General features: G+C 50.2%; 1 protein-coding gene across 4 annotated transcripts in view; it reads right to left on the bottom strand.

Annotated features, from left to right (window-relative positions):
• EYA2 (EYA transcriptional coactivator and phosphatase 2) overlaps window positions 1-24316 on the bottom strand; it is a 261177-nt gene that overhangs the window by 159073 nt on the left and 77788 nt on the right. For 2 of the 4 annotated variants that reach the window (XM_058685842.1, XM_058685841.1), the window contains exons 2-4: window positions 18025-18143; window positions 4684-4729; window positions 1125-1267 (exon numbers count right to left, since the gene is read on the bottom strand). In XM_058685842.1, the coding sequence (XP_058541825.1) occupies window positions 1125-1267; window positions 4684-4729; window positions 18025-18133 (298 nt within the window). In that variant the 5' untranslated portion in view covers window positions 18134-18143. Of the gene's footprint in view, window positions 1-1124; window positions 1268-2043; window positions 2143-4683; window positions 4730-18024; window positions 18144-24316 lie in introns of those variants that run through there. The other 2 variants (XM_058685844.1, XM_058685843.1) reach the window with 2 other exon arrangements.

The raw sequence follows: 24316 nt of genomic DNA, 5'->3' as shown, positions 1-24316 counted from the left end.
CCTGGGACATCAGTCTTTTCCTGTCTTCAGACTGGAGCTGAAAAGTCAGCCTTTTTTGGGTCTTGGGCCCGCCTACTTTTAGACCAGAATTTATACCATTACCCCTCCTTTTCTCTGGCCTTTGGACTCAAATTGGAATGCCACCATGGGCTCTCTTGGGTCTCCAGCTTGCCAACCTCAGATCTTGTAACTTCCCAGCCTCCATAACTGGGGGAGCCAGTTCCTATCATCTCTCTCTCTCTCTCTCTCTCTCTCTCTCTGTCTCTCTCTCTGTCTCAATATATAGATATAGATATAGATATAGATATAGATATAGATATAGATATCTCCATCCCATTGGTTCTGCCTCTCTGGAGAACCCTGACCCGTACAGATGGGGGCAGGTGAGCGGTGGATGCTGGGCCAGGTTCACAGACTCTTTGATTTGTAGCAATAAGGTTCTGACAGTCACGATCTGTAGGTCTGTTGTTTTTGCCTTCCCGGCATCCGCTTACTCTCCTTCGCGAGAACCATCTCTCCCTCAGATACAATCCACACACTTCGGCCTCCTTCTCTCTCTCATGTTCACCTCCATGACTAGCTTGAAGCATTGTCACGTGACCCAATTTGGGCCAACGAGGGCTGCTAGGGATTCTGGTGGGGCCGCTGGGAAAGATGGGCTCTCCTTCCACTGGCTGTGCTGAGCTAAAAGGATGCCAACCCGGAGGGACGGGCACCATTTTGCTGCCACATGGGAAAAACCCGTGTGGGATCAAAGCCAACGCAGAGGAAAACGTCCGAATCTGGAGCGCGCTGTGGTACGCCTGACCTCCCCTGAGCACCCGGGTCCGGCCGTACTTGATGTTAGCTGTATCTCTAGATTTCCCCGTATGAGAGTCATTACATTTCCATTTTTCCTAACCTGGCTTGGGTTAAGTTTCTTACTCTTGCAAGCAAAAGAGGCCTTGATAGAATCTGTCGAACTAGAACCGTATTTAAATGTGTCCGTCCTTTCCCTCTATCCCCATTCCAAAATGAGGCTGGCTGCATTTGTCATTTTGCATTTAACGGAGGCAGCAGGACAGAAGAAAGACCACAATGTTGGGGACCCCAGGGGGAGAGCGAGGGCTTGGTCTGGTACTCACTGTAAGAAGGGATTCCATAGGCTTGTGCCGGAGGTGGGCAAGTGGTATAAGGGGCAGCTGGCTGGACCCCTGCACTGTACTGTGTCTGGCCGTAGGCTGCCATGGCCGTGGGAGGCTGGCTGTGCAGGACACGTGGACAAGACCTGCATGGAAAAAGAGAAGATTACATCTCCGAAGCCAGGCTACCACCCCATCCCCCTTATCTCGGCGTCACGGCTATCATTTTCCTTTGGGTATTTAACTCCTTCCAGGGCAGAGACGACAACTTAGCTGTTCATCAAATCCCATTTCCTTTTCCCCTTCCTGGGCCCCAGGGAGGTTTTATTTCTTGCCTGCCTTGCAGTCAGGGTCGACCACGCGACCGGATTCTGCCCCGTAGAATGTATGAGCCATGCCCAGGTCTGGCCAATAAAACCATCCCCTGCGACCCTCCTGCCCTCTCTCCTCTGTTGGCAGCAAGTGTCAGGGTTGAGACGTCAGAGCTACGGTACGGATATCTCCTGGATCCTGAGTCAGCGTGTAGAGGAGAGATGCCCCGGAGAGTTTCACCGAATCCGCACGGAACTTTGAGGAAGAAACAAGCCTTTGTTGTGTGAAGTCACTGGGTCCACACCACTGACTACTGCAGCACAGGCCTATCTGTCCTCTCCTCTCCGTCCTAACTCAGACACCACTTCAGTTGACTGCAGCTGGGACACGGCTGTCAATCAAGATGCCCTGCTCTTAGCCAAGGGGTGGGCTCGTGACGGAATTCATCCAATCAGATCCTGTCCCGGGAATTTAAGTCTTGGGCTGAATAGTTCATTCCAGCAGCTACACTCTGAGGAGCCTGACTTTTCGTTCCTTCCTATTGCTTGGATCCCAGAAGCTGTCCTTTTCTTGGTCTTTCTCAAGGCCTGATTATTCCACTCTCACTTACACAGGGAGCTGCCCCAGATTTTCCGGATAGGTCCTTTTGGGCTAACATCAGCTGGAGGCCATATTCCGTTACACGCAACCCAAGAACACAAATGGATTCTGCACTCCATGGTGAGTAACAGGTTCCATGAAGGCCTGGGATTTAAAGGGCCACTTACTAGGACATCTGTAATATAATGAATGAGTGCTTCCCAATCACTGTGCTCTTACCACAGGCTCGAAATGTGTCACACAGGCCCGATACGTGCATTATATCTCATCAGATGCTCACATCAACTCTCTGGGGTGGGCGGGGGGGGGGGGGGTTCTTGTAACTCCCACTTTCAAGAAGAGGAAGCCAAAGCCCCGAGACCTGAGGTCACAGCTAGAAAGCGGGGGATCTAGAATTTCAACTCGGGAATCTGACTCCAGGGTTCACAATTACAACCACAAAACTGCATCTCTTCTCACTTAGAGACTGAGATTGGCCCAGCCCTGCAAGCAGCGATAAGTCACATCAAGGGGGGGGTTATTCTAGCAGAAGGGGACAAGATGGTCATGCACAGTCCATGGATCCCTGATAATGGATAATTTCTTTGGCTCATGCAGTTATTTATTTCTTTAATCTGAATTCATTGCCAACAGTTTCAAACCAGGAGGTTTCTCTTTTCCCGTCCCCCCTCCTCCCACTCCCCCCAACACTTACAAAGCCTAGGTCTGCACTCCTGTGTGGCTTTACCAACCAATTTGAGTAGTGGCCACGTCTTGAACCACCACACTCTGTCTGTAACAGCCCCCACCGGGTCCACCTCCTTTAGTGATAAAAACAGCTAAAAATTCTTGTGCCCGTTACGTGCCAGGCACCTTCCTAATTCCTTTATGTAGACTGGCTCCTTTAAACCTCATACAACTACAACGACCCTGGAGGTAGTTACTATCCTTATCCCCATTTTACAGACAAGAAAACAGAGGCAGAGACAGAACGAACATACTAGGATTGCACAGCTGATGCAGACTTTGAACCCGGTTCCAGAGGCTGCACCCTTAACCACTTCACTGGGCCAGTCTCTTTCTTTAGCTCACACACGGGGACACTAGGGCCTTCTGCACCCGACATCCTGTACCCACCTGCTCTAACCAGCCAGCTTGCCAGTAGATGTTAATGAGATCCCCAACTCTGGACTGGATTCCATTTTGGTTACATCACTTTATTTATTTAAAAAATTTTTTTTGAAATGTTACTAGAGAGAAAGAGAGAGAGAGAGAGAGAGAGAAAGCAAGCGAGAGGGGAAGGGGCAGAGAGACAGAGACAGAATCTGAAGCAGGCTCCAGGCTCTGAGCTGTGAGCTGTCAGCACAGGGCCCAACGCGGGGCTCGAACTCATGAACCGTGAGCTCATGACCTGAACCGAACTCGGATTCTTAACTGACTGAGCCACTCAGGTACCCCTGGTTATATCATGTTAGTTAAAATCTCTTCCTTTCCCGAATTCCTTCTATGTAAGAAGCCTCACAGCAGGTGTGAGATGGGTACAAAGGTTTATGGAATTACAAAAAGATGTTCTCCTGCCCTCCTTTCCTTTTGACTTCTACGCTGATAAAGGGTTGGGGAACTTGTTCCAAAGTGCGTGAGGAACTCACTGGACTTGGAGACGCCAGAACCAGTCCTGGAGGGCGTCTCAGCTGCCAACATTCTCGCTCTCTGTCGCGCCTGAGCATGAGTCCCGATACTCGGGACTCAGGGCTGAGCATAGAACCTTATCTGAGCCTACTCCCAAGTTACACCTGTCCTTCGATCGAGAAGGTGGAAATTCCAGGCGACCAACTCCGGCTTCCCATCAGAACCCCTTTCTCCCTTGCGGATTCATCTGGGGCTATGGTGAAAACCTAGAGAAAGAGGAGTGGAACTCTCCAATTCCACTGCCTTAAAGAAGAGTTTAGGTGGATCGAACAGACCTCTGTTGCTACTAACAATCCCCAAAATGTCTGCAAGGAAAGGAAGGCTGAGAAAGTGTGTTCCTTCCAAACTGCTTCTCCAGTGTTGTCAAGGGAGGTGCGTGTCCACATACGGAGGAGCTGACCCTTTAGGCCAAGAGCACCTTGACCACCGAGGGCTCTCCGGAAGCCGTGGCCATCAGGGAGCTCACTCTGCCCTTCGCACGCCTCTGGTGCAACACTGATGTTGCCCGTCCACCTGAGGGGGTCTCTGCTTTACTGGCCTGTCTCCTCCACTCACTGGGCAGAGGACAGAAGGCAAGAGGTGGGCAGGGACAGCAGGAAAGGGAGGGAAGGCAGGGACAGAGTAGAGGAGGGAGAGTGAAAAGGAGGGAGAAGAAAGGAAGGAGGAAGGGGAGGGAAAGGGAAGGAAGGACGGACAAAGAACAAAGAGAAGAAGGGAGGAAGTAAGAGCCAACACTCGACACTCGGCTCCAGGCTTCATTCTAAGGCCTTTTAACATGTTTTAACTCATTTCAAGGGGGCGGGCGTCGTGACGGTCTCCCCCTTTTCCAGATGGGGAGACCGAGGCCTGGGAGGTGGAGTCATGTGGCTCAGCTGGTAAGTGCTGGTGCTGGGATTCCTCTCTGGGGATTCAGGCCCCAGAGCCTCAGCCCCACAAGGAGGGGAAAGGTAGGGAGGCAGAGGAGGCGGGCAAGGGTGCTCACCTTGCGAAGAGCGGAGACACGCTCGGAGGGGCCGATGCGGTGATGCCTGGAGGGAAAAGAAAAATTGGAAGGGCTTTAGCTGTCGGAGTGATGATCCACTAATGCTCTGACTTTAGCTGCTCCCCTGAGTGGGAAGAACCTTGGAGAATTGCTGCTAGGGACTTTCTCAACCACAAAAGCTCATTCGAGGCACAACGTTTTAGCGTTTCTTCCTCAAAACCCCTCTCTGGGCGAGTTTCATCTCCGGATACTAACTGAAGGACCACATGTAAAGAGTCTATAACATCTTGAAACATCGGGGTAGAACCCTCCCCCTTACCCCGTGCACGGATGGGGACACCGAGGCCAAAGGGACAGAAAGAACACTCTTGAGCTAGGCCCCATAACTAGACAGCAGCACAAACTGGGACCTGGACCAGGCTTCCTGACTCCCAGGCTGCTGCCATTTCCACTCCTGGATGGAGAACTATCCCGTTCCCTGCCTCAACGGCACAGCCCCGAGAACCCAAGAATGACGGCTACCAGTTGGTTTTGATTGGCCAACATCCATTTCTCTTCTCCTGATGACATCATCTTGACGTTCTTCCCCTCCCCCCCACCACCCAGTTTCAGCCCATGGGGTTCAGGTGGGGCTGGCCCCAGCACTTAGGGGAAGCCACACGCTGACGCATCTCCTAGGCTCCAGGTAGAGTGTGCAGCAGGAAGACAGAAGGGGCCTGAGCTCCTGATTCAACCGTGCCCCTCGGCACACAGCATCCAGCCATCAGTGGAAGACAATAAGGCAAGAGGTGACGGAATTCAGCCCAAGAGAGGTATTTTCAAGAAGCCGATTTTACACGTGGACAGTCCACTGGGGACCACGTTATGTCATCTCTAACAGGAAAACTCAACGTCGTCACCGTGACGCCCAGGCCAATACTAGATTACGTGCCCACCGGTCGCACCAACCTCCCCACTCACACTCCCCGGTGCGTAGGTCAGTGCCTACGTACTGGGGCACGCGGCTGGAGCGTCCCTGTGCCTCCTGAGAAATGCTCTCGGGTCCCCAGAACTCTGAGCCTCTCTCAGGCCCGGACGGGGGGCTCAGAACTTGCAATTTCAACTCTACCACTTGGTATCAACGAGACCTGGGGGAAGCCTGCCCAGAGTCTCTGGACCTCAGTGTTCCCAGCTGTGAAATGGGGGGAAACTGATCTCACAAGGATGCGTGAAGACGAAGACACATTTACCCCGTGCTTGTTACCCGCCAAGCTCTAAGCGTGTTACTCGGACGCGTTATTGTTAATCCTCGGAATCACCCCACGAGGAGTGTTCTATTCATACCCCCATGTCGCAGGCGAAGAGCTGGAGGCACAGACAGTTTAACTAACTCACCCAAGGCCACAGGGGTCATCAGGGGCGGATGTGTGCTCTGAGCTCAGGCCGTCTGGCTCCGGGGTTTTTCTTCGCTACCAGGGCGCGGCAGCCCGCGACAGCTTCGTCACTGCACCAGCTACCTACCACGCACCTAGGAGGTCACTACGGGCCAGGTCCTGTGCTACTGCTCACCTGCGTGCCCTCTCTTAGACCTCACAACGGTGCTACAAGGTGGGCGAAGTCACCGTCCCCACCGTACAGATGAAGAAACCGGGGAAGGCTAAGGGCCCTACTCAAGCCGCACGGCCCACGGGCACCGGAGCCGGGACTTGAACCCAAGCGCCTTGGGAGCCCCAAGCCTGTTTCCTGAACCGCTTCCCTGGCAGAGTTAAGTTCTGCCGGAGTCCCAAAGCCCCGGATCGAGGGTGGGCGAGTCCCGAAGTCCATTCGGAGAGTCTGGCTCGAGCTAAACGGTAAAACCAAATGGACAGTACCAGCCTGGATGGCCCGCGGGAAGAAGGGGTTGGATGAGACTTCTGCTCTAGTTATAGATGTGAGAACGTGCTGTGTGAGGCGTGTGCACACGTGCGTGTGTGAGGAAGAGGAGTGCAAAAATATATTTCTCACTGTGCGTCCAGAACAGCTGTGGTCTAATGCCAAGGAAAGCCCCTGGCACCCAGTTGTTGCTCACTCAATGCTCATTTATCTCCCTGGTTGGGGTTCGCTGCCCCGAACAGGAAGGACCTCCAGCATCCCGTCCCCGCCCTCCCCCAGGACTAGAGGATGAACAGTCTCATTCCGAGGCAGACACAGTTCTCATTAGCGGTAAAAGCCCATGTTTTGAGTGCGTTTAGTAATACATAAGTTACTGAATTAAACATTTCGAATATGATTTCTTAAATAAGTATGTAAATATTCATAAAAATCGCGTCTTATGGAAACAAACATTCCTATGGGCTCGGATTAACCTGGCGTTCTGTAAATTTGAAGCATCTTTCTGCCCCAACCTCCGTGCCGTGATTTGCATATTTGCTTCACTCCAGCTTCCTCTGCTCTGAATTGTTGAGTAACCTGCCTTCCCCACGCGGGCAGGTCTCCCTCCCCTGCTTTGCAAACCTACAAGACTCTCCCTTTCCCGCCCCAGCAACCCCCCCGGGAAGACTGTGCAAGCGAGACACGGGTATTCAGTACAAGAGATCTTCCTGCTGCAGACTGCGTGACTTTTGAGAAACACAGGCTTTTATCTTTTTGGGCGGGTATCACATTTAACTTTTCATCCAGGACCCTTGGGGGAATGAAAACCTGGGAAATGAGTACATTACGTGGGGAATGATCTCCCTCCCTGCCCTGCTCCCTTCTGCCTTTTTTCCCAGGTAGGGACGGTATACACCTCGTCGGGAATCCTGATGGGACGTGACGAGGTGGGGCTCTTACGCTCCTTCCCTTCTTCAGGGGGCCTGGGTGGGACCGGGTCAAGGACGGTGAAGTTCAGTGCCTTGGACGCAGAGGTGGGTCAGGGCCTGGCCGGGAGCAGAGAGCTTCTCTGTCCCTCTGGCATCCTTGCTGTGGTCCAAGGCTGATGTCCTCAGAGGTCACAAGGACCAGGAGGCCTGTGTGCACATATGTATGAACATATCACCTGCATACTGGTAAGTGGGCCTGGCAGGCTGGTCCCGTACGGGACGCCAGCCCCCAGGTGGAAGACGGAGTGAACATCATCATTCAAGCCACAGGGGACAACTGGGTCCTCGGGGTAGCCCGGGACGTCTTTCGGTGATCTCCTGGCTGCTCGCGTTACCACTTTCTGAATGCCATTGTATTTGACAGCTTTCCCCGATGGCAGTCAGAGAGCGACAGACGCACTGAGGGTGGAGATGCGGGAGGCCAGGCCACCGAGCTTTCCATGCAGCCCAGAAACAACCCTGCCCACAGCCCCGCAGTGTCACTGCCTGAAGGCAACGATGCTCTGCACAGCAGCACGACCGCGGTGCCACAGCTTGCCGGAGGGGTAGCGAGGGGGTGGACTGTGGTCACGAGTCCCCGCGTGAGGCCGGAGTCTCACAGAGTCTGGCGGAGGGGCCAGCAGGAGTACAAGCAAACTGGCAATCTGGGAGGAGGTCACACTGCTCATGGTGAGCCCCACACAAACACATGGGGCCATCAAGGGGCGCCAGGGTGGCCCAGTCGGTGAAGCGTCCGACTTCAGCTCAGGTTGCGATCTCGCGGTTCGTGGGTTCGAGCCCCGCGTCGGGCTCTGGGCTGACGGCTCAGAGCCTGGAGCCTGCTTTGGATTCTGTGTACCGCCACCCCCTCTGCCCCACCCCTCCTTGTGCTCTGTCTCTTTCGAAAATGAATAAACATTCAAAAACAATAAAAAAAAAAAAAACATGGGGCCATCAGCACAAGGGGCAGGTGACCCTCAGACCCCACACCCAGTGAGTCCCCAGCGTCTTCAGGGTGGTGAAAACACCACATTCAGAAGCAGCAGCAGCTTACTCTCCTACTGGTGGGATCTGGAGCCTGGTAGATGGGGATGGCCTTCCACTGACCACAGCCTCCTGTTGTCAACCTCGTTAGTGCCACTGAACTTGCCATGACGCATGGGGTTGAGGTCAACGGAGGACTCACTGAGGGAGCCTTACATCCACGTTGCCAGAGGTGAAAGCAGCTGTAATGACCTGACCCGGTGTAGCCCATCTCCAAGCCTCACCATGGGTCCCAGAAGACGTGGCTGGTACATAAAACGGGACAGCTGGCTCTCAAGTGGGGAGCAACAGACAGCCTCCTCCTCCGTTTCCTTCTGAATTTAAAACTCTAAGCTTCTTCCTCTTCCTCCCCAGCTTCCTATGGCTGGAGGGAGAAGGATTAACTAAACAGAGGGCCAAAACCTCTGGAATGAGCTCACTCACTCACTCACTCAACTCATTCATCCATTCACTTATTCCACGGCCCACCACGCACCAGGCGTGTGCTAGGAGCTGGGTTCTAACCGTGAGCTGAAGCAGTCAGGAACGTCCTGTGTAGTGGGGAAGATGGATGGCAAATAAGGAATTGCCCAAGTAAGTAGTTAATTGCAATTATAACAAGTTGCGAAGGAAGAAACTGGTTGGCATAGGGCAGTGCCCCCACGGGACTCGCCTGGGGCTCTTGTGGAAACGCAGACTCCAGGCCGGCAGGGCAAGAAAGCTGCCGGGTGGTGCTGACATGCAGCCCAGGAAACCACACTTCTGACTGGTGAGGGTTTGGGACTACTGGCTAAGCAAGAACTGCAAATTATTAAAAAGTATCCCAGTTCCGGGTTGGTAACCATAAATCTTCACTCGAGAAGTCACGAACTCAAATGCCTACGGGGCCGGGAGATAATGGAAAGGATCAAGACATAAGATCCAATCAAGGCAACCAAAGCTAGGTCTGTGCGTGTGAATGCACACTTCTGTGTGACTATGATTGTGTGAAGGAACTCGTGCGGAGACATTCACACTCTGTTCATTCATTTTTGTGCATTCATGCACCTACCGTGGGCCAGATCTCCAACCCAAATGTCTGTAACATGTCAACTTCATGTTCTTCCCCCCAAAAAGCACACGGGCTCAAAGGGGTCAGACCCAAACACGAATCCTGACGCTGCAGCAGGATAACTGTGTGACCTTGTGCCTGTCACTGCCTCTCTCTAAGCCTCGGTTTTCACATCCACAAGATGGGGCAATACCTCATAACCAGGTGCCTGCCAGGACTGCAAGAGGCAGGCACCTGCCAAGTGGGAACCGCTCCACGCCAGGAGCTATTCTTAGCTTTCCGTTCTCTGGGGCCCTTGCTTAAGCCACTTAAATCCGGGAGCCCAATTTGAATGTTGACACTTTTTTTTTTAACTCTCACTGGGAGGATTAAAAAGCTAATGATTCTGCAAGCAGCAGCCACTATAATGTTGCCTAATTGGACCCCAGGGGCCACTTCTAAATGATCCCCATAAGATGAGACAATTCCTAGAGCAAGATGTCTTGAGGCAGGTCTTTGCTACAAAAGGTACAAGTCTCCAAACTGAATCAGCTCATCTCCCTTGGGTGGGGGGTTTAAGGTGCTCTCAGGCCAGGGACAACCACAGCGGGACAGAGCACTGTATCAGCAGTCCAGAAGCGCTCACCCCAAATTTGACTCTCACTGAGTGGCTACATGACAGCGAACAAGTCATTTGTCCCTCATAGGGGTGTTCCTGAGGACTGAAAGAAACAAGGCCCATAAATCCCAGAGCGCGAGGGTTTTAGGGGAGATGTGAACACACACTCTTCTATGTAAATCATCACCAACTTACTTTTTTAACGCGTATGCGAATCACAGCAAGACTGGCAAAGGCCTAACTTTCCATTTCTGGAGCTGGTGTTACGTCATCTTCTTAAAATGAATTTACGGAAAGGGAGCAGTTTTAAAGAAAAATCAGTAAGCAAGCAACAGGAGAGGTGTTACCAACATACAGCAGACAATGGCTGGAGAATGTGTGAAGTCCAGGAGACACGGCCAGGGGTGAGAGCTCTTTATCCAGGGAAGGCATCTGATAATTAATAATAGTCGGTGCCCTTTTTCATAAGGAGAGGGTTGGCAATTTCCTTCCCCATACACCGGCGTCCCCAGAGTGTGATTTCTGTTCCATGCAGGTAGAGGTCATTCGGGGTGCTAAGGCCCCCAGGAAGCCAGCTGGGAAAGGCAGAAGGGTGGGAGAGGCAAAGCGGATCCGCCTCTCACCAGGTGAGGGCTCTGGCAAAGGTCTGGGCAGCTCAATCTGGCTGGGGGGAGGAGATGAATCGAAATCTGCCAGCTCCAGGCAGGAACTCATGAGATGGGAACTTGAAATCAGACCCTATTGTGCCCAGGACAGAAGAGATGCAGGAGGTCTGAGAGCGGACAGCCCAGCTTGTCCCCTGGGCATGGTCTCACCTCTCAGAGGAAACAACGAGAATACAGCCTTGGCTTCTGCAAAATGTATCTGCATTTTAAATGAAAAAGTTTTCTCTATTCAGCTTTGCTTTCTTAGTTCCGCAACATTTTTTCCTCTCCTTCCAGAAGACAGGATACAATTCAAATCCAATTTTCCCTTGAATAGCAGTGAATGATGGCTAATATTTCTCAAGTGGTTCCTATAAGCCAGGCGCTGTGCTAAGGACTGCATGAGTCTTCCCTCTATCAGTGTCCATAACAACTCAAAGAGGAAGTTATTATCTGTATTTTACAGATACAGAAATAAGGAGATTTTACTAAGGATTCAAAGCTAATCATTGGCCTAAAGTTATTTGTGATTCCTCAAGACCATCCTGTGTTCATCCACCCATCCATCCATCCATCTATCCATCCATCCACATATCCATCCATCCATCCACCATCCACATATCCACCCATCCATCCATCCATCTAGCCATCTATCCATCCACACATCCACACATCTATCCATGCACTGATCCATCCATCCACCCATCCATCCATCCACCCATCCACCCATCCATCCATCCATCTATCCATCCATCCACATATCCATCCATCCATCCATCCATCCATCCATCCATCCATCCACCATCCACATATCCACCCACCATCCATCCATCCATCTAGCCATCTATCCATCCACACATTCACACATCTATCCATGCACTGATCCATCCATCCACCCATCCATCCATCCACCCATCCACCCATCCACACATCCATCCATCCACCCATTCATCCACACATCCATCCATCCACCTATCCATCCATCCATTCACCCATCCATCCTCTACCTACCCACACATCCATCCTCTACCCAACCACCCATCTTCCATCCACTCATCCATCATCCATCCATCCATCCTCCACCTTTCCACCCATTAATCTATCCACGTATCCATCCATAAATAATTTTTAAGGATCTACCATGAGTCATAGACTAAGCTCTTTGCTAATCAGGAACAGTAACTTAAATATGTACATAGGAATAAAAAACTGTCCTTATCCTGGAGGAATCTGCCATCTAAAACAACTGTTCTCAACCCTGGGTGCACAACAAACTTGTCTGGAGAGCTTTAGAAAAATCCCATTGCTTGCGTCACACTACTGACCAATTAAATCAGATTTTCTGGGGGTGGGATCTGGACATGAGCCTTAGACATTTTTTTTTTAAACCTTCCAGGAGATTCCGGCATGCAACCAGGTTCAAAGCCAGTGCAGAAATCTGGTTCTCAAAGTGTGGTCCCTGGGCCAGCAGCGTCAGTATTATCTGGAACTTGTTAGAAACACAAATTCTTGGGCCCCAGGCCCAACCAGCAAAGCCAGCAGTGGGGCCCTTCAATCTGTGTGCTAACAAAACTTGCAAGGTGACTTTGATGAAAAAGAATTTGAGAACCACAGAGCTAGCACCTTGCTACTCCGAGTGGCTGGTTGACCGGAAGCATCAGCATCACCTGGGAGCTTGTCAGAAATGCAGACCCTTAAGCCCGATCAGAATCTGCAACTTAACAAAGTTCCCAGGTGAGTGTATGCACATTAAAGAGCGAGAGACACAGAGCTAACCTCCACCGAGTGTTTTCTAAGCATCGAGCACTCTGCAAAAGGCTTTAACATAATCGCGCTAAAGCTTTTCTAAACCCTGGCCTGCATACAGGTCACCTCTGTCACATTCCTGCTTTATTTCCTCAAAGAAATTACCACCATCTGAAGTCCCATATTTGTGTAAAAATACCTGCCTCTCCCATTAGAACATGAACTCTGGGAAGGGGTCTGTCTCCTTCACCATTATATTCCCATCACCTGCACCAGGCACTGGCTCACGGCAGGCATTCTGGAACAATTTAACGAACAAACACGTGCAGCGAACATATCTTCATCATCCAGGTGAGGAGACAGGCTCAGGGAGAACAGGAATTGGGTGACATTCACCCAGGGAGAAGACACATATGGCCCGGCTGAGCCCAAACCCTGTAGGATGTGATGTGCAGGGACCGTGGGGAGATGCAGAAAGGGTCCCTGGAACACAGTGACCTGCAAAGTCCCTGAAGGCAGGCTGCGGGTGGGTCCGGTTCTCTCCCTGGTCGCCAGGGCCTCACGCACAGCAGGTGCATCAAACAAGCTGATGACCACCAGCATCTCCTCCAGAGCAAGAGGGCACGTGTTCAAATAACAGCCTGCATGACGACAGCCCGGCAGCATTGATTGCAAGAGCAAAAAATTACAAATAACCTCATGTTCACGGACCGGGCATGGCTTAATGAACTGGGTCATTCTTAAGCGTATTAGTCAGTGAAGCTAAAAAGAGGTAAATCATGTCTTAACGCGCCTTGAGCGAACAGAGCAAGTTAGAGCAAATCTGTATTACACGCTAGCTTTTGTGTCCCAGAAGTTTTTCCAGCGACACTGTTAATTCCTACAGTAAAGGTACCTTTGTAAATATATATACATAAACGTACACACCTAAGTCACATAAATACAATCGGTACAAATGCGAGGGCTTACAAAAAGGTCTCAGCCTGCGCACAAAACGCGGTAACAGTGGTTGGCTCCGGGGAAGGGAGGGGACACTGAGCACGGGGAGATGTGGTCTGATGTTTCGAGTCTTTATAAGGATCGTGTGTTTATGTGGTAGCTGGGGAGTCGGAACTGACGTGTCACGGAAAAACAGAGGAAAAGGAAGGGCTTTAGGCAAGGGGTACGGGGCGTGGGGCCTACAGAGGGGAGCGCCCATTCAGCCGTCCCACCGTCGTGGGGAGTGCTTCACCTTCTGTCCTCACTCGCTGGGCCAGGATTTCTGAAGCACCTGCTAAGTGTCGGTGTCCCACGTGCTCTCAGCTGGGGGAGAAACCCAGACAACGAGGGTGGGCAAGGCCTGCCTTCCGAGAACTGACATTCTAGCTGGGAGCCTGACGAACAACGAGAGAACACGCGTGCGCCTTCGGCAGAGGGTGGGACGCTGGAGACAGGCAGCAGGGCCCAAAACGGGGGTGGGTGGGTGTTCTGTCGGCTCTCCCCTCAAATGCGGCCCAGAATCTGAGCCCTTCTGCCTGCCCCGATCCAAGGCACTGGCACCTCTCACCTGCATTATTGTAACACCTTCTTGGCTGGTCTCTGGGCTCCCATTCGGTCCTGACCCCCCGTTGTTCTCACGTCAGCGTTCTCCTGACCCCCAGTCGGAGGGGGGGCTCCTATCAATATGCGGGTCACACAGCCCCGCCCCTGCTCCAAACCCTCTCATTGCTCCCGGCTCACTCAGGGTAGAAGCCACAATGCTGTCAGTGGCTCTCGAAGTCAGGGGAGGTCTGAGCTGGCCATCTTTCTGACCTCGTCTCCCCCACGGCGCCTTGCTCCCTGGGCTCCAGCCGTGCTAGCCTCCTCATTGCCCCTCCGGTGCTCTGGGAACACTGCTGCCCCAGAGCCTTTGCACTTGCTGTTTCCTCTTCCTTCCACGTGGACACGAACGCCTTCTCTCATCTCCTGAAGGTCTTTACTCAGGTGTCACCTTCCCAGGGACGTCCTTACATCCCTGCATTCCTTATCCTCCCTTTCCTGCTTCTCCTCCCCCTCACCCCCCCACCGCCCCACAGCGCGTATCACTGTCCGACATGCTGTGTACTTTGCTTATTTACTGTTTTATCAGCCTCTTGCCTGCCAGACCCCTGGCATAGGCTCCGGGAGGGGAGAGGCTTTTGTGTGCGGACTTTCTAGTCCTTAAAACAAGGCCGGCCTGAACAAACACCTGCCGAATGAGGGACTGAACGGTTACATGTGATAGAAAAGACCTCTGTGATGAGAAACGATGGCTGAGAAGATGGTCCTAGAGACAGGGGGAGACCAGGCCGAGGGAACAGCATGTGCAAACACCCCGAGGGCAGAATCACGCTCCTGAGTTACAGCAAAAGAAACAAGGTCAGGGCTCTGTCCAAGGACTCGGTTCACCGAGCAAAGGGGACGGGGAGGAGGTGACTTTGAGAGGCTGGCAGGGACAGACAAGGTGATCCTGGTGGCCAAGGGTAAGGAAATTAGACCTTATTCTATACTTTCTAAGAAACGCTAAGTCCTCTCCGTGTTTTAACTAGTTCATCTTCGTATCACCTCGGGGAGGTCAGTGGAATAATTACTCCCCTTTAACAGATGAGGCAAATAATCTCCAAGAGGCTGATGAGACCAGGGACCCACAGATGGTTAGAGGCAGAGCCATGGAGGCAGTGGGAGCCACTGGGGGATTTCTCGGCTCCACATTCGCTCCAGAGGCCCCCTGAATGTAGGCCCTGTGGCTCATGCCCCCCGGGGTCCTCCCTGGATCTGGGTCCCTGCAGTCACTCAGTAATGCCTCTGTCACCGAAAGAAGGGCCCAGGGGGCCGAATCTGGCACTTGAGGCCACAACTAGGGTGGAATGTTCCCTGCGGAGCTGGGGAGCTCACCGCCCATCGCAAGAGAAGGAAAAGGGTGTGTGTGTGTGTGTGTGTGTGTGTGTGTGTGTGTGTGAGTAAGCTGCCCCTGCCGGCCCCTGCCTGCTCTGAATTTGGGAGCAACCTCCCCCCACCCCAACACTCAGCCCCAAAGCCTTCGCCTCAGCAGCCAGCCTGCTCCATCCAGGGCAGGGCAGAGGGTGCGGACAGCTCCCCGTCACAAAAGAAGGAGAGAGATGGGGTGTCTGCGGGTGCTCCCGCTGTGCAGGAACGATTACCGGAGGCACGAGGACTCTTCAGGGTTTGGCAGAAAGTGATTCTGAAGTTTCCAAGCGGAGACCCCGGAGCCAGAGTGCCTGAGTCTGATTCCTGGCCCTACCACTAGCTGTGCGTCTCTGGGTTGCTTACTGTATATTTAACCCCCTGTGCCTCAACTTCCACATCTGTAAGATGGGCTCGTAGCCTAATAGGGGTGTCATAATTCAGTGAGAAACGGTATAGTGCACTGATAAGAAGAACAGCCTTCGGAGTCAGACGACCTAGGCTCAAATTTTGGCTGTCGCTGAACTGCGTCAGCTCAATCACGCCATTCGACTCCTCTGTGCCTCAGTTTCCTCATCTGTAACACAAGGTTAATCACGCTACCCCCTTCCTGGGGTTGTGGGGATTCAGTGAGTGAGTACAGTCACATCTAGCACACAGCAAGTGCCACGTATTTGCTCTGCTGGTGACAGGGGAGGAGGAGGAGGGTTAATCTGCCGTTACACTGCTTTCCACAGGGCCTGGCGCTAAGTATGTGCCTCGCAAAAATTAAGGACAGAAGGGAGTGGCAGGGATCCATCTGAGGGACAGCTGCCCCTCAGCTCCCGCTAGTGGCAGCCAGGTGGGAATGTGGGCCCAGCACGTCTAAAGTGCTCAGCATCTCAAAGGCAACTAGAAACCCAGGTTTTCAAAAAATATTTTCAGTGTTTATTCATTTTTGAGAGACAGAGACAGAGTGTGAGTGGGGGAGGGGCAGGGAGAGAGGGAGACCCAGAATCGGAAGCAGGCTCCAGGCTCCGAGCCGTCAGCCCAAAGCCCGACGCGGGGCTCGAACCCACGGACCGCGAGATCATGACCTGAGCCGAAGTCGGACGCTTAACCGACTGAGCCCCCCAGGCGCCCCTAGGAATCCAGATTTTTATGTGAACTCTCCTGATTCGTACAAGTTCACTTTTATTTAAAGGACGTTGTACACCAAACAAAGACATACCTGAAGACCAGACTTGGTCGCGAGCTGCCAGTTTGCAGCCGTGGTTTTACACGCACCGTGGTTATTTGATTCAGAGGAGAATGACCATGGGATAGCAAGTTCAGCCACTGTACCACGCGCCCAAGGTGTGCCAGGCAGCAGTAAGCAGGCTAGGAAGTGGGTCGTGATTATGCCCCCATTTGACAGGTAAGAAAACGGAGGCTCAGAGAGGTGAAACAATTTGCCCGAGGCCAGCGGTCTGGGGAGCAGTGGGGCTGGGATTCAGCCTTGGATCTTCCTCCCCCCGGCAGCCTCCTCCTCCTCCTAGCTTGCCTGGCTCTGAAATGAGGTCCTGGGTCGAACAGTGCCTCTACTCAGAAGAGAATGATTGTCTTCCAACAGGGCTTAATAAATTGTCTCAAACTCTCAAAGAGCACAGTTTACACGGACACTCCAAAGGGCCACGAAGAATGAGGGCATGTTCTCCAGCATGTGGTTTGGTGGGGGAGCCCAGACCCTCTTGGTGGTACTTTTGGTTGACTTATTCGTGGAAGCCTGGCGTTGCTTAAAAGCAAATTCCTTGCGATGCTGTATTTGACTAGACACAAGGCTCTGGTCTCCCACGACAGGATGCAGGATCGATGCCCCCTGAGCTGGCATCATACACAGACAGCGAAGGAGAGTCAGCCCGGGGTCCCGGGACACCGGCGGCAAATCCGAAAGCGGGCCCGACTAAAGGGTTAAGCCCAATGGTTAAACATAATAGCGTAATGCCTTTTGCTAACTCCCAGCTCTCCCAGGAAGGCTGACAGATCCCAAACAGAGCAAACAATAGCTGGAATTGTTCTAGCGAAAACTAGTTCGGCTGCACCATTTGCCAATAATTTTTTAAACAGCTTAACTCTCCTCTGCTTCCTTGACTCCAACCCAACCTGAAAGCCAAAGGCAGACGAGTTCTGGTCCCAGCGTCAAACCTTCGTAAACAAGACGCCTGCCCGGATGCGGGATGGCTGGGGGGCGGGGGTGGGGACAGCGCTGAGGGACAGACTCCTGAGCTGGAGCCCGGACCCCGCAGGACCCACCCAGGGCCGGGGCCTGTAACACACCCGAAACTGACTCTTAGCCGCGGTGGAAGTGTCAGCGTTTCTCGGGACAGGAAGTTCAGAACGCGAACCAGCACGCTCACACCTCTACCGACTAGATGGGAGCTGTCAGCAGGGCATGCCAAAGTTTCTTTTGGTCCAGAGGCAACAATCCCGATGGCGGGAGGAGAAACTGCCATCGTGAGGCTGCCAGTCCCTTACTAACTTCCGCGGTGGGGCAGGGGGGACCGACACAGGTCCCGCCGAAACTCACGCCAGGAGGCCTACCTTCTATGTCACTCAGAGTCCAGACATCGGCGTCGGTGCGGCTCAGCTTCAGTTTACCCGGACAATCGCCGTTTACAGTGAGGCTGGGTGAGATCACCAGTTCTAGCATTTCCTTGTACCTGAAAGAAAACAAAGGGAAATGTAATTTATTCATTAATTATGCATGCTTACTAATGATTCCTATTTCTTTCCCTAAGAGTATAAATATTAAAGCTGATTACCTAAACCCAGCCGTCTTATAAATTCTACATAATAAAAATTCACTAAACTTTTCATCAAAGGGAAATAAGGAATTAAAATGAAGTGCTTGCTCCCCTCCGGAGAATACACCCACTTGATTAAAACTTTCCCCTCCTTCATACTGTATTTTGCCATTAGAAAAATCACATCCTGGTCTCTTTTAAATGTCATCTGAGTGAGCTGGAACGAGCTAGGGAGCCTTCCCAGCAGAGGAAGGGAGACACGGGCGGAGAGAGAACGTTTGGGTTTGGATTCCCAAAAGCGGAGGCTTGGGGAGAGGAGGAGACTGCAGCTTCGAGACAAAAACGGACACGGTGCTACGTGGACTGGTGGAGAGAGGCGCGGAAGGCATCCCTGACACTCACCGAGTCCCTCCTGGCAGGCCAAACTCCACAGCCCATCATGCTGGTCCCCACCAAGACAGGAAACACCAGCTCCCAAATTACTCACGACTTTGATAAAATGTTACGGGGGGCAGGGAAAGCGCGGGACAAATCTCCTGGGTCTTTCGCATTTTTTAATCGAAAACCGGTCAGTGCTTGCACCGTATCTGGGCTCATGCCTCCTCGGTCCCTACCCACTGTGGTTAGGAAGTGAGGTTTCTTGTTCGTGTGTGCACAATCCCGTACCTGGCTGTTTTCACAGGGCTCAACGTATCTGGCACTGATTCAAGGTGTCCTCAGAGAGAGGCTGAGTTTGTCGATAGCACATCAGTATCGTGAGGTCATTGTCGGGGAGGATCTGCTATCATCGCTTTAACGGAACACAACATACGGACTGGTGGCAAAGTGGCTATAAACTCAGATTCCATCGTGGAAAGGTCACGGGTTCCGATTTCAGTTTCGCTCTTCACTGCCTTTAGAAAGTTACCAAACTGCTCTAAGTCAAAAGCTTTCTCGTCTGGACAAGGGGATTCTCAAAGTACCTCCCCGAAGAGGTCACGCGGAGTATGAAAAGCGATGGTCCCCGTAAGGAAAGGCCTTAGTAGGTAGTAATCTAAATGTCCATTCAGTCCCAGAGGAAGAGTGGTGATGCAGGTAGTGTGTGGTCCGACAGCAGAATGTGATACAGCGGTGAAAAAGACTTAACGCACGACTCCACACAGCGCGACGGACAGACCGACAAAGTACTGAGCAAAGAGGCAGAAGGGACCCAAAATATGATATTTCTAGGAAGTGCAAAATATACAAATCAATACTAGCAGCGTCTGGGGGGCTCAGTCAGTTGAGCGTCCGACTTCGGCTCAGGTCGTGATCTCACGGTCCGTGAGTTCGAGCCCCGCGTCAGGCTCGGTGCTGACAGCTCAGAGCCTGGAGCCTGCTTCCGATTCTGTGTCTCCCCCTCTCTCTCTCTACTTCTCCCCCGATCATGTTCTCTCTCTCTCTCTCTCTCTCTCAAAAATAAATAAACATTAAAAAGAATACAAATCAATACTATATACCGTTTAGGGATATACACACATGCAATACACAGATAACAGTACGTATGGGATGAAAAACATTTCAGAGAATGAGTAACTCGGGGGATGGCAGGGGGATGCCATTTGGGACGTGGTACCCCGCGGGCCTCCAGTGAGTTCGTAACATTTTGGTTCAGGGCTCGACACAAATTATGGCCCTTCCAAATCCAGCCCATCTTTTCCTGTGGCCCAGGGGCTAAGAATGGCTTTCACATTTTTAAACAGTTTGAAAACCAATCAAAAGCAGGATAACATTTCGTGACCTGTGAAGCTCACGGTGTCCGTAAGTAAAGTCTTCTTGGAACCCAGCCCTGCTCGTTGGTTGACTGTACTGTCCAAGGCTATGCTCACGCCGCACCTTCTGAGGACGGCAGGTGTGATAGGGACCCGCAAAGCTGAAAATATTTAAGAACCTTGTAGGAAAAGCTGGCCAACCCGGTTTTAGTTTGTAAGCAGGGGGTTTGGACGTACCACTGCTATGTGGCTATTACACATCCTCGCGAGCCCGAAACGCTTAATAATTATAAAAAAAGAACAAAGCAGCCACTTATCCCAGGACGTGCACATAGGAAGTACTTTACATACACTTTTTAATCTGACGAGAGGATTCCACACAAACAAGCTTCTAGAGTTTGTACCTTTATGTTCGCTGATAAACATCTGCCTGACGGGGAAAGGAGCAGTACTGTGACTTCTGGCCTCAGTCACAGGGCTTGTTTATTTTATTGAGTGCTCCTGTCGTCCTCAGGAGCTCAGAGCAGGAATGTGCTTGGGAGTTCTAACGCTGGGGCAGAGTACTGCCAGGAAAGCTTTTGGCACGTTCACCTTGGACTTTTGCCTCACGTGGTCAAGCCAACATGGAAATCACCTTTATTTCCCCCACAGCACCTGACACAGGATCGTGTTCATTCTGTCATCCTAGTAACATCTGAAGGACGGGAGGGGAAAAAAAAGATGGAAGGGACTTGGAAGGAGAGAGACCGGGGCGGGGGTGGGGGTGGGGAATCTATAATTGAGTGATTAGTTTCTTCAAACAGATTTTTATTGCATTATTTTATTCTATAAGCTTATTTGTTTATTTAGAGACAGGGACAGCGTGAGTGGGGAGGGGCAGAGAGAGAGGGAGAAGGGAGAGAATCCAGGCAGGCTCTGCACTGTCAGCACAGAGCCTGACGTGGGGTTCCAATTCACGCAACTGTGAGATCGTGACCTGAGCCGAAACCGAGAGTAGGACGCTCAACCGACTGAGCCACCTGGGCGGCCCCTTCAAACAAGATTTTTTAAAATTTCCCATTTAGTCTCATTTTTCCATCCCACCCGAGACAATGACTCTAATGAATGAAATATGTAAATATGTCTCCTTATAAATGATGCTCTATGGGGCACCTGGGTGGCTCAGTCGGTTAAGTGTCCAACTTCATCTCCAGTCGTGATCTCGCAGTTCATGGGTTCGAGCCCCGGGTCGGGCTCTGTGCTGACAGCTCGGAGCCTGGAGCCTGCTTCCGATTCTGTGTCTCCCTCTCTCTCTGCACCTCCCCCGCTCACGCTCGGTCTCTCTCGGTCTCTCAAAAATGAATAAACATTAAAACATTTCTTATCAATGACACCGTATTGTTTTATGCGTGAATTGGGTTTTAATTTACATGGATAGTGCTGTGCATGAGATCTCTTCTTGTTTATTGGGCTTTTTCTCTCCAGTCTGCACTGTGATTTTATAATGGGTACCCACTGCTGAATAGTTATCAAGCATAATTATAGTTAGAATTCCATACTGTGTATTCACTCTACTGTATTTACGAATTGCCCTAGTGATAAACATCCAGGAGCGTTCGTCTCTCAGCTACCTAGAAATAATGCTGCAACGAACATCTTCGTTAAAAAAGTATATATATACACTAGGGACGCCTGGCTGGCTCAGTCAGAGGAGCACGTGGCCCTTGATCTTGGGGTTGTGAATTTGAGCCCCACGTTGGGTGTAGAGATTACTTAAATAAATAAAAATTTAAAAATATGTATCTAAAACATGTATCTCTATATGTGTTTACACACACACATTCTTAAAACATATACATATGTGTGTATGTATATATATATTCAAGGATGATATCTGTCATTGGGTGTATTGGTCCTCATAATTTCTGTGCTAATCTAGATTCCCACCAGAAGTGCATCTGTGTTCTAGTTTCATAAATTCTTGCTAACACGGAGCATTGTCCAACTTCCTACTTTTTGTCAAACTAATGGGTGGGAAGCGATAGCACAGTTGTTTGAATTTGTATTTCTACGATTACTAGTGCATTTGAGCACAGAGTTACGTAACTGTGGGACACGTGGGTTTCTGGGAACTGTCTATTCGTATGTTTTATCCTTGCTCACTTTTCTATTGGGTTTTCTTTTCTTTCCTTTCTTTTTTTTTTTTTTTTAAGTTTGTTTATTTATTTTGAGAGAGAGAGAGAGAGAGAGAGAGAGAGACAGAGCCTGAGCAGGAGAGAGGACAGAGTGAGAGAATCCCAAGCAGGCTCCACACTGCCAGTGCAGAGCCCGATGCAGGGCTTGACCCCACAAACTGTAAGATCATGACCTGAGCTGAGATCAAGAGTCGGATGCTAAACCAACTGAGCCACCCAGGTGCCCCTACTGGGTTTTCTTTTTATCTTTTCTTGATGATTTGCTGGAGTGCCTTGTGGAGTCTATGTATTCGTTTATTGCTAGTGTTAGATGCTGTAAATTTCTTTTCTTACCTTTTCATTTGTCTGTTTTCTTTATTTACAGTGTCTTACAGAACAAAAAATTTATATACTTGCCCAGTAATTTATTTTTAGGTGTAAAAATTATTTCTGTAACTCTAGGATATTAAAATGTGTCTACATTTTAATTTGTCTGAATTTCTATTTTCACTTAGAATTTTAAAAGATGCTTCAATCTTTAATTCATCTGGAATTCTCCTTTTAATATGGTTTAGTCATCCAATCTTAAGTCATCTTAAGTCATCCAATAATCCTTTATGGGATCAAAGTGATTCGCCTCTAGCATCATTGGCTGGCAGAAGAAAAGTAACTTTTCTTTTGGCGAAGGTCTTACCTTCCAGGGTTTCCACAATTTTTCACGTACAATGTTTAGCACTTAATAAAAATTATCAGCCACGCAAGGAGACAAGACAAAATGATCAGGAACCAAGACAAAAAACAAACCCACAATAAGATTCAGATATTGGAGCTGTCAAACTTGGGATTCCCTGACCACCTCGATAATATGATCAAGAAACAAGGTTTAAATGGAGAATGCTACTTTAGATCTAGAGTATTTTTAAAAAATCCAAATGAAAATTTGAAAACCAAAAAATACAGTCATTGAAATTCAGAGCTCAATACAGCAGTTGAACAACAGATTTGATGTAGCAAAAGAAAAGATTAATGAACTGGAAGATAAGTCAGTACATAAATCTCAGAAAGAGGGCCGGAAAGGAAAATAGATTTAAAAAAAGCATAAAAGAAACATGGGACGTGGAGAAAAGGTCTAACATACATGTAATAGGGGCCACAGAACGATAGAAGAGAGAGAACAAATCAGAAACAGTATTTAACAAGAAACTGACAGAAAACCTTTCAAGACTGATAAAGACATCAAGCCAATGCCATCAAGAAGTTCTGCAAATCCGAAGTAAAATAAACACAGAGGAAAACACTCCAGGGCGTATCACAGTCAAACTGTACACATGAGAATATATTCTCTTAAAAGCAGACAGAGAGTGAATAAAAGGCAAATGATCTTTAAAGAAGGAATTGTAAGACTTCTCTGCAAGTAGGATAGGAACCAAAAAAACAATGGAGGTTTGTCTGCTGATGCAGGATTCTAGGCCAGCAGGAAAGCCTTCAAAACGAAAGACAAAAACTAACCAGACCCAAAATAAGATTATTTGCCACTAGTGGATGTGTAATGAATGGTCTGGAAGCATGAAAATTCAGCAAAGGGTGAAGAACAACACAAAAGGATAAGTACGTAAGTTAGAGGGGGATAAATGAAGTTTGTATGTTCTAAGGACATTGCGTTTTTCTACAAGTGGTGCAAGCACTGATTTATAGTAAACTTTAAGATTTACAAAGGATGCATGTTACAATCTTTAGGGTAACTACTCAGAATAATAATAAAAAATGTATACCAACAAGCTAATAGAGGAAAAATGGACTAATAAAAATACTTAACCCAAAAGAAAGGAAGAAAGTAGAGAAAAAAAGAAACAAAGAAGAGAAGGGATAGAAAAAAAAAAAGAGATCTAAACTCCAATTTATCAGCAATTAAATACTTAATGTCCATTTCACTTACAGAATAAATACTCCCACTAAAAGACAAATATTACAAGACTGGATTATAGAACTGACTACCGGCTTTGGGGCACCGGGGTGGCTCAGCTGGTTAAACACCCGACTCTTGATTTCAGCTCTGGTTATGATTTCATGGTTCATGGGATCAAGCCCTCCGTCAGGCTCTGGGCTGAGAACACGGAGCCTGCTTGGGATTCTCTCTCTCCCTCTCTCTCTGCCCCTCCCCTGCTTGTGTGCACATGCATGCATGGGCTCTCTCTCTTTCTCTCAA

This window comes from Neofelis nebulosa, chromosome 9 (assembly GCF_028018385.1).
Source record: "Neofelis nebulosa isolate mNeoNeb1 chromosome 9, mNeoNeb1.pri, whole genome shotgun sequence".
Taxonomy (NCBI): Eukaryota; Metazoa; Chordata; class Mammalia; order Carnivora; family Felidae; genus Neofelis; species Neofelis nebulosa.
The sequence above is the reverse complement of the archived record's forward strand: the minus strand, read 5'-3'. Positions and strand labels throughout refer to the sequence as shown.